This window comes from Ursus arctos, unplaced genomic scaffold (assembly GCF_023065955.2).
Source record: "Ursus arctos isolate Adak ecotype North America unplaced genomic scaffold, UrsArc2.0 scaffold_9, whole genome shotgun sequence".
Taxonomy (NCBI): domain Eukaryota; kingdom Metazoa; phylum Chordata; class Mammalia; order Carnivora; family Ursidae; genus Ursus; species Ursus arctos.
Window position 1 is genome coordinate 75,082,796 of NW_026623111.1, and position 14,725 is coordinate 75,097,520.

The window sequence follows — 14,725 nt, forward strand, 5'->3', positions numbered from 1 at the left end:
TTAAGTAGAAGTTGAATTTTTACTTAGCTTTACTTAGTAGAAATTTTTTTTTACAGATTTAACCTGTTGATTTAGAAAATATCATTAAGTTATACTTCATGTTTCTTTAATGGTTAGTTACCTTTCAATTGTTTTCAATGATTATCTTTTAGATAAAATTTAATACAAAATCAAGTACAATGAGGATCTAATTAATAAAAGATCTTACATTATTTGAATGAGCTGACTAATCAAACTTTATTATCTTTTGAAGTCTGCCTTTCTCCTGTTTCAAATGGAGGGATACTAGAAATATAATAAATGTAATGAAATGTAAAAAATACAATTTAAAAATTGTTTTAATCAGACATCTAAAATTTGGGATAAATCTGCATGATTGCTATTCTGCTATTTATCTAAATGTTCACATTTATCATAAATATGTATCTCTGTCTTTTCTTCTAATGCTTATTTCAGCATCGTTATTATCTATTACCATGTTTTTATAAAATCATTATTCTTTGTGTATTCATGTAATTGTGCTTTTTATGCTTTAGTTGACGTGTTCTGTCTTGTTTTTGTTCCAAAATGCCTGGCTTATGTTTGTGAGGCTGGCTTGATTTTGCACTAATTGAGTATGGCTTTATATGAAAGTTACTTTTTTTTTTTTTTTTTTAAAGATTTTATTTATTTATGTGACAGAGAGACAGCCAGCGAGAGAGGGAACACAGCAGGGGGAGTGGGAGAGGAAGAAGCAGGCTCACAGCGGAAGAGCCTGATGTGGGACTCGATCCCAGATCGCCAGGATCACGCCCTGAGCCGAAGGCAGACGCTTTAACGACTGCGCTACCCAGGCGCCCCTATATGAAAGTTACTTTTTAAAAATAAATCCCTTTTCATAATGATAATAGTCAATAAAACAGTCCAATTTCTTATTGTCCCTTTTTCTCACATGGGAACTGGCTATTAAGATCTTAATCAGTAATTAACCCCCCCCCCAACAAGCAGAAGTCCAGCACTAGATAACTTCATTGGTGAATTCTACCAAAAAAATCAAAGAATTAATACCAATTCTTCTCTCCACCAAAAAACAGAAGAGGAAGGAACACATTCAAACTCATTTTATGGGGGGCGCCTGGGTAGCGCAGTCGTTAAAGCATCTGCCTTCGGCTCAGGGCGTGATCCCGGTGTACCGGGATCGAGTCCCACATCAGGCTCCTCCACTATGAGCCTGCTTCTTCCTCTCCCACTCCCCCTGCTGTATTCCCTCTCTCGCTGGCTGTCTCTCTATCACATAAATAAATAAAATCTTTAAAAAACAAAAACAAAAACAAAAAAAAAAAAAAACTCATTTTATGAGGACTGCAGTACCGTGACACCAAAACCAGACAAGGACATCACAAGAAAAGAAAATTATGAACCAATATCCCTGATGAACACAGATGCAAAAATCCTCAGCAAAATATTTGCAAACTGAATACAACAATACATTAAAAGGATCATTCATCATGATCAAGTGGAATTTATTCCAGGGATACACGGATGGCTTAACATCCACAAATTAATCAATGTGATATACCACATTAACAAAATGAAGAATAAAAATCATATCAACTCAATGGATACAGAAAAAGCGCTTGACAAAAATCAATATCCATTTATAATAAAAAACTCTTGACAAAGAAGGTATAGAGGGAACTCACCTCAAAATAATAAAAATCATATATAAGAAGCCCACAGCTAACATTATATTCAGTAGTGAAAAGCTGATAGATTTTCTTCTAAAATCAGGAATAAGACAAGGATGCCCCCCTCACCACTTTTTTTCAACATATTATTGGAAATCCTAGCCAGAGCAATTAGATAAGAAAAAGAAATAAAAGAGATCCAAATTGGAAAGGAAGAAATAAAGATGCCTCGGTTTACAGATGCTAAGGACTTCACCAAAAAACATTAGAACTTGTAAATGAGTTCCAGTAAAGTTGCAGAATATAAAATCGATATATAGAAATCTGCTGCATTTCTATACACTAGTAATGAAATATCAAAAAGAGAAATTAAGAAAATCGTCTCATTTACAAGTGCATCAAAAAGAGTAAGATACCTAGGAATAAATTTAACCAACGAGATTATAGAGCTATACACTAAAAACTCTAAGACATTGGATGAAAGAATTGACACAAATAAATGGAAAAATATTTCATGCTCACAATTTGTAAGAATTAATATTGTTAAAATGTTCATACTACCCAAAGCAATCTACAGATTCAATGCAATCCCCATCAAAATTCCAGTGGCATACAATTCCAAAATTTTCATGGAGCCATGAAAGACACCAAATAACCAAAGCAGTTTTGGGAAAGAAAAACAAAGCTGGAGGCATCATGCTCCCTGATTTCAAACTATAGTTGGCCCTTTAACAATGTGGAGTTTAGGAGTGCTGATCCCCCATGAAGTAAAAATTCATTTATAACTTTTTACTCCCCCTAAACTAATAGTCTACTGTTGACTGGAAGCCTTACTGATAACATAAACAGTTGATTAACACATATTTGTATGTTATATGTATTATATACTGTATTCTTACAATAAAGTAAGCTAGAGAAAAGCAAATGTTATTAAAAAAAATCATAAGGAAGAGAAAATACATCTACAGTACTGTACTGTATTTATCAAAAAAACCTACCTTTAAAATCTGCACGATTCAACACCAGTATTGTACAAGGGTCAACTATATATTACAGTAAGGGCTTATTGTGATGATCTTTTGCAATATACACACATATCGAATCATCATGTTGTACACCTGGAACTTACATAATGTTGATTGTCAGTTATAACTCAATAAGAAAAAGATCTTATAATTTTTCTTTTTAACAGTGTTCTTAGATTTTAAGATGAGCCTAATCAGATCATTCTGCTAATCATTTAATCATTCTGCTGCTGCTCCTTCTCTTCCCCCTTGTCTTCTATTAACCTCCAAATTATCACTCAATAATTTTATCTTACAACTAGAAATATTGTGTGATAATGAATTTCATTTCACAGGGAGTTAAACACATATAGATTAATTGACTCCTAAGTAGCAGTTGCACACTTTCACATAAATCACTCTCTTGATTTGATTATTTTGGCAAAAGCAAGTGAAGAAGTCTCCACTTGTCTCATTTGCATTTAACCACTCATTTCTTTAATAATGCTAATTAAAGAAATCATTTTATCGTCTCGCCACTTTTACTTGTGCAGGTTACATTGTATGAATGCAACCTCACATGCTTATTCAGGATCTTGTCTGTTAACTCACTTTAAAGAAATGGGATCTCTATTATGAGCTAGCAGTATTTTTTTTCTCTTTATTTTTGTTCTTGAGAAATGTGTTTCTGGTAAAATGACATACATTCTGACTACATGTTAGTGTTAAGTATTTTGGAAAGATTATTCAGTACTACTTCATAATTTTCATAGAAAGTATGGTTTTTAACTGATTTGTCCAGTGTTTGAGAGCCAGGAGTTGACTATAAAACTTGCTTGGATTAGAAGACTCAGCTATCTTTCCATATTAATAACTGAAGTAGTTAACTTAGAATCTTCTGCAGAATACCTCAAAACAGATTGTTAATAACTTGCAATATAGACCGAGACACAAATGCATAAAATATGGTAAACCATAGTGGATTTAGTGTTACTACTAAGCCAGTGTTCATTGGTTCGGTGGTATATCCCCATAATGAAGATTATCTAGGGAAGTTTCTTCTTCCTTGCTGGATTTTCTTTTATGATTGTCTGAGTTTTCCTTGTTCACTGATGTTCTTTATTGCACATCAGGATTTGAGACTAGTTTCTTCCCTGTTTTGAACCGAGAAGCAATTTGCAAATGCATTTATGTAGCTCCAACTACTATCTATAGCTACCCCATAGATCCACAATGATGTAAAAACACAAATCATAGTCCTCTCCAATGCAAGCTATGAAAAATTTTGTGATGCGAAATATGAAAATTTCATGATGCAAAATTCAGTAGTCCTTGACAGAAATAATTAAATTTTCCACAAGAACTAGGATCTTCACATGTTTCATCAATATCCATATAAATGTGAATCCTTCATTTTTATCACACACACACAGACTACTGAGGACTTATCATATGAAATATATTATTTCAAAACCTGCTAATTTTTGTTTTAACATAAAGAGACTGGCTTATTTTTCCTTAAAGTATCCTTCTAACTTGTCCTGTTCAGTAGAGAGTATACCTGGTCCTTTTTACATTCTCTTTTGGTATTTTTCTCCATATCTCTAAACAGGTAATTGTATGGCTACCTCTTGATTATTCAATTTTAGGCATTACCTTTGACTTTCCACTTTCGAAGCTTTACCACTCTCTCCCTCACTATATACTATTTCCATCCCCTAAGCTACATGTATAGGAGTTAAAACATTATTTGTTTTGTTAGATTTCTATATTTCCATCACAAATTAATTTCCAAACTCTTAATCTGTTTAAATTTAAAATACCTGAGTTATTGCGTTTATTTTAACTTTTTGGACCTCTGTCTCCAGAATTTTTTGACCTGCCTTCGGTCAGGCCTGGTTGATCCTTTGGTTTAGTCATAGTTTTCATCTTACTATCCACCTTTACCATTGAGAGTATGCATCACCTTTCTCTTGGGTTGGATCTCCCATAGCAGAAACTCATTTCTTCTGTTTTCTTGTTTACACTTTCATTTGGGCAGAGCATCTCCTCCAATAGCTTCCTGAGAAAGGTGTATGAGAGGTAAATTTTTGAGACATTGAAAATCTTCAAAATTTTTTTTCATATCTTCATATTTGAGTTATAATTTGCCCAGGTATTGAGTTCTGGATTTCAAACATTTTTCCCTCAGAATTTTGAAGACGTTACTCTATTTTATTTTAATTTCCAGTTTTGCTGTAGAAAATTCAGTGCCATGCTTATTTTTAATCACTTTTATTTTTATCTTTTATCTGTATATATATATATATATATGTATATAAAATATGTTATATAAGATCTCCCTTTGTCTCTAACGTTATAAAATTTTACAACATACCTTGGTGTGTAGGTCTATTCATATGCTCTACGGATCCTTTTAAACTAGAAAATCATGATTTTCAGTTATGGGAATTGTACACTATTTATTTGATGATTTCCTCCCCTCTCTTTTCTCAAGTCTCTCTTTCTGAAGATATTATTATTCACGTTTTGAATTTCCTAGATTGATGCTCTGATTTACTGAACTCTTCCATCTCTGTTTTGCCCTATATTATGGGAGATTTCCTGATCTTTATCCCAGCTCACCTATTGAAATTTGTATTTATGCAATCATATTTTTAGAGTTCCTTGTTTGTTATTCCCCTTTCGTAACAACACATTCTTGTTTCATTGATGTAATGTATTTTTTAATAAAAATGACCGTATTAATTATAGTTTCTTTAAAAGTTTTTTTTTTTCCATTGTACGTTTCTTCCAAGTGGCTTTCTTTTGTGTGTTTGTTTTATTCTCAATATTTGATGTTTGAGGCTTTCTTCATGTATCTAGCAACCCTGAATGAGTGGCTTGTGCATAAGATAATAGATCACTATAAAAGCTGACTGGAAGCTCTGTTCATTGGGTAGATCTTGTCACCAGTGGGCCTTACCCTAAGATAATTATTACAGGGCTGTTTCGCTGAGAAACCTCTAATATTCCTGTCTTTAAGTATTTTGTTTGTTCTTGACCTGGTCAAATTCCTGAGTAAAGAAGAGATAAGCCAGGCTGCATCAAGTTCTGGAAGCCATGTAGAGGGAGAGGGCAGGAGTCAACAGCCAGTGTAAAGGGTTACTGAATGTTTGTAGTAAGCTGGTACCCGCGCCGCCCTCCCCTGTGCTTCAGTTTCTATAGCCCTTCACCTTGATGGTAAAACAGGAAAATAAGGAAGGCATCTCAGTGATATGCATAACACATTTACTCTTCCAGTCTTCTGCGGGGATGCAGGGGTGGGGAAGGTACAGGTGATGTTGCCAGCCTTTGGGGATGGGAGAGGGCAACTGAACTCTATTTCTAAAAGCAACTTGTGGTACCACTCTGGGGTCTTTTTTTGGAGTTAAGTGGTAAATTTTTTTTGCTTCTTGGCTTTTCTCCACCTTAGGCCTAGGAATCAGTATCTTTGGCTTAGTTAAATCAGTTAACTGCTTTCCTTCTGCTTACCAGGTTTTTATTGATCTCTGTTATATTGTAGGTTCATTTTTTAAGCTCTTTTTCCTATTATTCTAGTGGGATTCATAATTAAAATACTTTGTGATCTACCCTTTCCAACAAAAAATATATTTTAATATTTTTCTTGCCAGTAAATATATTTCCACACCAACATTTTAATGACCACATAGGAATCTTTTTAGAGATCTGACTTATCCCCTGTTGTAAACGTGAGTTGTTAGAAGCAATATTGCAAAGAACCTCCTTCTAGCTAAAATTTATATCAGTCTTTAAATAAATTAAAAATGTGAGAAAATTATGAATCCTTTCTTAAAATGTTTCTTACTAAACGATGTCTTATTCCTGATAATATGAAGATGTTTCCTTTTCTAATGGAGACCTTGCAGTGTAAACATTCCATTTAACCACTTTTCCCACCAGATGGGAAATCCTGCCCATGTTCAGTTCATCCTACATACTCAGGCTGTGCCCAGAACAGGAAAGGCACCCGATACATATTTGCTAATGAGACATATGCATAAAAAATGAATTTAAATTATTTTGTTTTAAAACTTCAAAAAGAAGGGGTCTGGTATGAAGGAAGCAGGATGTAATAAATTTTAAATAACTTATTTTCATCACTTTGAGTTTTTTCGAGGTTACTCAGGTCATAAAGTTAGTAAGATTGAGAACCAGATTTAAAAAGAAGGAAGCCAGCATGGCAGGGTGATATATAAGCTTACCAACGCCCCCTGCACCTGGATAGCAAGAGTGCTGAGGCATTTATGCAGGAAAACTTGTAACCAATGGCTTCAAATATAAAATACTAACATATAATACGTTTATTTTGGAATTTAAGGATAAGCCTCCTATTGTATAGAGATAATATACATCTATTGCAGTGAATTCTATGGTTGGATTAAATAAATATTATTTGCTTAATCTAGTCCCGGGTTTCTCAGAGTAGAGTCTGCACATGATCTCTCTCAGAATCACATGGGATCTTGAATATTCACTTTCCTTGGCTCACCTGAGACCTGTGGAATCAGAATCACTGTGAGTGGCCCGGGATTCTGCATATAACAAACTCTGCATATAACAAACTCTGCATATAACAAACTCTGCATATAACAAACTCTGCACATTACAATCTACATGTCTTCTCTAGACTAAAATTTAAGAAACTTTGGGAAATTTAGGTATACATCTTATACAAATTTGAAAAATCTAATGAATTTAGAATTAATGATTGGGGAAATTCTGGTAAATTGATTTAATACATTTTATTGCTTTCCCCTTCCATTTTTACTCTCCAAGAATTCACCTAATTAGCTTACAGAAAGTCAGGAAAAATTACATCTTTTTTTTTTTTTTTAAACTTTACATTCTCTGATGTGACCAGTGGCTAGAGGCATTAATTTGTGGTTTAAGAAATGAACACATGCGCACTGCATAACACGTCTATTGAGTATATTGCATCTCTGGCCTAGAATTTCTATTTTTTAACCCAGCGTATTTTCGATAATATTTTTGTTGAGATTTGTTTTAATTATAGGCAAGCTTGATGTGTTGTGAGAGATAGTTTAAATCAAACGTTCAGGTTGACAATTGATGCAGTGACATAGCATGTATGAGAGCTCCTGCCACAGTGCCTGGAACGTAATAGGTATCAGTTAACGCTTGTCCCCCTGGCGATCATCATTACTTTCTAAGAGTGATGATAAATAGGGAAAGTATGAAAACCATCTCAGTGATAGGTCACCCTCTATGAATGAAATCTTACTATCTAAAAAGTAAAAAAAAAAAAAATTAGATCTTTCCAATAATACTAGTTAACATCTACCCAGTATTACTACTTAACATATATATACTAAGCTGTTAGCATGAGGTAGGTGCTTATAATTCTCTCTACTTTAATGATAAGTGAAGCTCAATGAGATTACTTATAAAGTTATCCAAGGTCAACCCAACTGGTAAATAGTAAAGTCTAATTATGAACTCAGAAAATCAGTCTCTAGAGGTCACATCTACTGTCCTACATGTCTTCCGTTGAAGATGTAGAACCATTGCTACTGCAATAGAAAGGCACTTTTCATGTAAAAGCTGATGGGAAAGATGTATCGTTTGATGTATCTTAGTGATAACTAAGTTTTCATCTTCCTACCAGTTTTGCATATTAAGTATTTCTAATAATTTCTTTAAAAAATACTTGATATACCTAAAGTAAAGAGACTGGTAGGCAGACAGTTTTAGGGTTTAAGTGCTGGCTTCATGACTTATTACCTGTGTGCAGATCACTTAAACTTTGGTCTTAATTTTCTCATCTGTAGTTGGGAATGATATTTACCCATACCATTACCATACAGAGTAGAGATGATCTATATACCAGTGCTCATTGAGTTCGTTGTACCCAATCAAATACAACTATTATAATTTAATGTATAGGTTGCTATCCTGAAAGGGTTATGAGAATTTCTGTATTTTATATGAGACATATGTTACATAATTATAACAATTATGTAAGTAGAGTCATATTAAGTATAATTTCTAATATCAAAATCATTAAAATAACTTTTATATTGAAATCTTTTAGTATCATAAATAATATTTTGTTTAATCTCATTGTTCTTTGGATAGAAGACTTTGGCTAGGCTATCCCACAGATACTTAAACTCTTACTCTTTGTTCTTTTCAGCAAACTTACTTGATAACATGCTTTTGCGAAGTTCAGGAAAATTAAATGTGGGGACCAAGAAAGAGGATGGTGAGAGTACAGCCCCCACCCCTCGTCCAAAGATCTTGCGTTGCAAATGCCACCACCATTGTCCAGAAGACTCAGTCAACAATATTTGCAGGTTGGTCATATAAATTATTTAAATCTCGTTTTAACAAAATGTTACACTTTTTTGACTACGGAATTGTGGGCTGATGTTTCCCAAGAACACATTTTGGAGTATAGTGCCTAACTCCATTAACTCTCAGAGCTGTGCCTGTGTTTAGAAAAATTCTAAATTGCATTTGGTGTTCTGAGAGTCTTCTTCCTTGCAGCAAATATCACACATGTACATAAACATAGAACACGAGTCTCAGGCTTGGGACAAGTGTCAAGGAGCAAAAACCAATTGTTTTCTCTCAAAAAACCTTGTCTCCCAAATAAATTCAATAGCAGGGGGTGTCAAATGTGTGAGGATTTTTGTTTTAACTATTCATTTTGTCAGTGGCAATTAATATTTTGGAAAGAACACCTGAGTTGTTAGGAATATTCACTGACTCTGGGAAGCAGCATAGTGATAATGCTCACGGGAGTCTACCAGATGTTAAGAAAGACATTGTCACGGGGCGCCTGGGTGGCTCAGTCGTTAAGCGTCTGCCTTCGGTCCAGGGCATGATCCCGGCGTTGTGGGATCGAGCCGCAGAATCAGGCTCCTCTGCTGGGAGCCTGCTTCTTCCTCTCCCACTCCCCCTGCTTGTGTTCCCTCTCTGGCTGGCTGTCTCTCTCTCTGTCAAATGAATAAATAGAATCTTTAAAAAAAACAAAAGACATTGTCAGAATAAACTTTTTAGGGGATAATATTTGTATCAAAACTTTCTTTGAAACTGGGCTATTTACCTCTTTTTTTCTTACACATCTTAATGCATCCACATCCATTTTGCTAGGCACTATAGCCTGCACTTACACCCCTCAAGGGACAACAGTGGGTAAAGAGGCATAGCCTAATGAGGCCAGTGTGCCCAGGGGGAGTGGCACAGGCACCAGACAAGTGTGATCTCAAGAGGGAAGATGGCAGAAAAGCAGAGTCTCCCTCAAGAAGGGTAATAGACCCCAATGGGAAGATGGGTTGCTAGGTTTGAAGTCCAGGCAGAATATCTGAGCAATTATTTGGAGCCTTTTTACCCAGGAAGGAGCATGAAGCTGAGCTGAATGTTTTTTGTTTTTTGTTTTTTTCTCCTTCTTGAAAAAGAAAGCATATTCTGAGATATACAGCTCAAGAAATATATATTAACTGAATGACAGGGAAGAATGTTGGGTATATTCATAAATACATATCTTCTTTATTCAGCAAAACAACTCAGCATGGTAGGGCATGCTTATTTCCATAAGGAATTTGGGGCCCAGAGAAGTCTAGTAACTCGGCTCTTACATGACAGAGTGAAGTTGGGATCACGAGTCTTGTGCCATGCTAAAATGATTCCAGAGCTCAGATATATTTCCTGAGAAATACTGCCTGTTTGTAGTAAGTGGCAAAAGTATCAGGAAAATGTCAAAGTTTTCTGAAGAAAAGAAAATTATCAGGAGGAAACCTATTAGGGAGATATTTTACTGTTTTGCTTGAGTGTGTAGTAATTAAGAATAAATCCAGGTGTGTCATTTGAGCTACAGTTCTGGTGATCATATGGGTAGGCCTTCCAAAATTACCCCAACTTTAAATATTTTGTCCTCTTCTCCCTGTAGGCCATTGGAGGGTCCTACGCTGATTTGGAGGAAAGTGATCAGACAGGGCTCACTGCAGTGCAGATTCCCTGTGTGGGAAGGAGAAGGTTGGCGTGTTCAAAGAAGACTGGTTTTCCTAATGTGCAAGGAGCAGGAGCAGGTGTGGTGTAGTTGAGTCTGGAGCCAGGAAAGATTACCCATTGCCTGGTCGGCTCTATTAAGAATGTTCTTCTTATTCCTGGAAGCATTGGAGGGGGATTTGTTTAAGCAGGAGTAGCAGTGGTATTGATGTGGATTTTGGAAGGACAGTTGGCGTGAGAGACCGTGATCTTGGCCTCGGGTGGTTCTGGCACAAGAGGGAGGTGCACGTGTAGGGAAACTATTTAAAAGGAAAGTTTTACGTTGATGAACTGGATGTGCGAGGGGGCCAGAGGGGCTTCACAGGTTGCTGGATGTACATTTAGATGTACAGTGTAGGCTTGTAAGGAAAGTGGACAGAGGGGAATAATTAAGTTCCAATCTGGACATGCTGGGTTTAAGGTTTTTGACACCTACAAGTGGAGATACCAAAGAGTAGGCCGTGGGATATGGATTTGGAGCTGAGATAAGAGTTTGGGGGGAGAGTCTAGAGTGAGTAGAACATGAGTCAGTTTTTGCTGTGAAACAAATAAGCTCAAAATCACAGTGACTTACAACTGAAGACATTTATTTTTTCATTCCTGGGTCTCCGCATGGGCTGCAGCTGTGCTGGCCCTGCTGGATTGGGTGGGCTTGGCATTGGGCTGCTGCTTGAGTTCAGGCCTGCTCCACATGTTTGTTCATCCTTCTTGGACCAAAAGCTAACCAGGGCATATTCTTTCTCACTTGACTGGGAGGGAGCAACTTCCTGTACTTGTGGCAAGTCCTCTAGCATTCCACTTACCAAATCAAGTGATACGGTCAAGCTCAACTTCAGAGAGAAGCCATGGCTAGGGTGGGGCATGAAAAATCGCATACAGTAATAGAACAATCTAGTAGGTCAGAGTTAGGACTGAGCTTTGAGACATTTAATGCCTGGGTCAAGGAGCTTCTTCCCAGAAGAACGAACAAAAAGCAGTGAGTATGGTAATCATTGAAGCCAAGTTCACAGAGAGGAGAAGTAAGGTCAGCTGTGTTAGAAGCTGTTAGAGGTCAAGTTGGGTAAGAACCAAAACATGGCAGTCAGATTTATTGACCTTGATAACTGCAGTTTAGAAATATGTATTCCAAAGTCCTGAATTCTTGGCCATCAGCCAACCCCTGAACTGGATCTCAAAGGAGTGAATATTCACTCTTGGGTAAAATGCACATCCTTTTTGCTAAGAAGATGTTAACTCCATTTGAGTCTCCTGTGAGCTGAGATCAGTCATGTGAATCACAGGGGCTGCTTTTGTTCCCAGGCCCCAAGACCCGGAAAAAATTCAGGCCTCCATTCCTGTAAGCCCACGATCTACTCTTTTGACTTCCAACAATCAGTACTCCTCATGCTATCTTGGTGAAAGATACCCTCCCTCCCCACCAATCAGTTGCACCGATACTTTTCTAAAGTGCAATAAGAATGAATGACTAGAAAATAAATGTAAAAATACTTACAAATTGCATGTTCCGTGTTTTTTCTGTTTTTCTGTTATTGGGATTCAGTGGAGCTGAATTTATTGCTATGCAAGTTTCCGTTTCTGTATTAACTTGTGTATTAACAGAGCAGCAACAAGCAGTTTGCTGACCTGCAAGAGAACACGCTTGGAGTAATGTTGCATTCAGTCTTGCACTCCTAGGTAAGCCAGTTCTAAAGACCAGGGTATGCTTTGTTGAGGCTTAGATAAGGGCTTGTCCAAGCTGTGTGGCCTGAGACCTTGTAGTAAGCAGGTCTTAGCCAATCTGGGGATCCTAGGTAGGTCCATGCTCATTACCACTCCCATATTCCTGGACAGAATACTCTAAAAACGTAGCCTGAATTGGGAGAATATCTTACTTAAAAGAGATTCTGAAATCCCACCTGATAATTCAGAAAATATGTGTAAAGTTTAGAGGGTTTTTAAGCTCTTCATAAGTAACATCAATCATGTTACCAGCCAACACCGAGGCCAGACTCATTCTTTTTTTTTTTTTTTTTTAAAGATTTTATTTATTTATTTGACAGAGCGAGCCAGCGAGAGAGGGAACACAAGCAGGGGGAGTGGGAGAGGAAGAAGCAGGCTCACAGCAGAGGAGCCTGATGTGGGGCTCGATCCCAGAACGCCGGGATCACGCCCTGAGCTGAAGGCAGACGCTTAACCGCCGTGCCACCCAGACGCCCCCAGACTCATTCTTGGCCTTGATTCCTATCTGGGTACAGGTGTGTCTGCTTCCAAAATCCATGCCGCTTCCGTTGACTCATGGCATACATGTTAGAAGATGCAGTGCAAATATGCTGAAGAAAGTATTAGAACCTTTTTTTAATATCCATAACTCAAAGTAAGGGGTGAAGCCATTATTTTCTCTCTCAAGATAATATCTAAATTCTAAATATCTTTCGAGCTGTTACTGTACATTGTGAATCCTTCCCACTCCATTTCTAGATTTATTCCTAGGACCTGAGACTATCATTGCATGCCTCGAATGCTGCAAATTCTCCTGCAACAACTCTTTACATGACTTTCACCATGCCAGTGTTTTGTCTTATTTTCCAGCCTTGTGTGTCTATTTTTTTCCCTGTATATAATCTGGTCCTGCTTTACATCTTCTTCCTTGTTTCACTTGACTTGGCCTCTGATAGTCATTTTTGTTACTACTCACCACCTCTCAAGTTCACCCAGGCCCTCGCACAAGTGTATCCATCTCTAAAAATTATTTTTTATTCTTTTTCAGAGATGATTTTAAGTATGTTACCATTTATCTTACTGGGTTTGACCAAGAATTCTGCCTGGACAGTTTTCAGGGCTTAGAGGTGTAATAAATCACATTGGATGTTTGCACAAAGGATGTGCATATGACACCAGGCTGCCTAAATGAAGAATTAGTTAAGTCTCCCAACCGTACCTTGAAGAGTCACAGGGGGAGAAGGGAAATCTTAAGGGCTGTGAGCCTTTTTATAAAGTTTGCATTAACCCAAGACTTTGAAACCTCTTGCTGAATGTGATGATATGAGTTTTCAGACAGGTGCTCCGGCCCTAAGATCTCAGAGTGTTTGCAGTGCACATTTTCCTCCTCTGTTTATACGTCTTCGGTTGTATCCTTGTATTCCACTGTTGCTCGGGCCCGCTGAATATTGAGCTTTATGATCTTTTAAAGGACCACTGAAGACTTTCAAGCATAGAAGGAAAACTGAGATTTGTCAGGAGGCGCTGTAGAAGTCCAGCGGGAGGGGACAGGCAGGCCTGCTGCAAGGCTCCCAGAGCAATCTGAGTGAGAGACAGAGAGCATCGGCATGGGGTGGTGGAGGTGAGAATATACAAATGCTCGATTCATGCAAAAATAGAGACAAATTCAAACAATCTTGTACCTCATAGAAAAAAAATGAACAAAATGCCAACTCACTTGGTATGGCCGCTAGAGAAGGGTGTAAGATAGTGACACATTCTTGAAAGTAAAAGGCATCTCTCACATTGGAACTTCATCAGTAATATAACTTCACCTTCCTATACAGAGACGATGTCTCAGAGGAAAAACCAGGGATGGGGAGCAGTAGTAGCCGTGTATATTTTACCCTCTTACCCTCACTACTGTGGGAATACACCCGTCTAAGAGGATAAGGAAAAAACATAAAACCTTTAGGATTGTATTACTTTGTTAATTACCACTGTTCAACATTCTTCTTGCTTTTTTCCCCAAGTCTGTAGAAAATCCTTTGACTAGCTTCTGATCTCTGTCCTTACTGCTAGAAGCTGAATGACACGGTTTCTCCTACGATTGTGGTGTTCATAGACTCTGAGCTCCCTCAGAGCGAAGGCGACATCGTCCTCAGCCTGTGTCTGGGCATCTAACTGCCTGAATCATAAATGCTCCGTAAACATGTGTCAAGTGAACTTCTGTTAACAAAGATCCAAGCGGCTTTCACTGTTTTAGCTAGCTAAAATTTACAGGACTTAAACAACCGCTCCGAAATTTGTATGTATCTTTGAGAT

At 37.2% G+C, this 14,725-nt stretch overlaps 1 protein-coding gene across 8 annotated transcripts in view; it reads left to right on the forward strand.

Annotated features, from left to right (window-relative positions):
• BMPR1B (bone morphogenetic protein receptor type 1B) overlaps positions 1–14,725 on the forward strand; it is a 380,630-nt gene that overhangs the window by 324,976 nt on the left and 40,929 nt on the right. For all 8 annotated transcript variants that reach the window (XM_026509697.4, XM_057309681.1, XM_057309683.1 and 5 more), the window contains one exon: positions 8,868–9,027. In XM_026509697.4, the coding sequence (XP_026365482.1) occupies positions 8,885–9,027 (143 nt within the window). In that variant the 5' untranslated portion in view covers positions 8,868–8,884. The remainder of the gene's footprint in view (positions 1–8,867; positions 9,028–14,725) is intronic.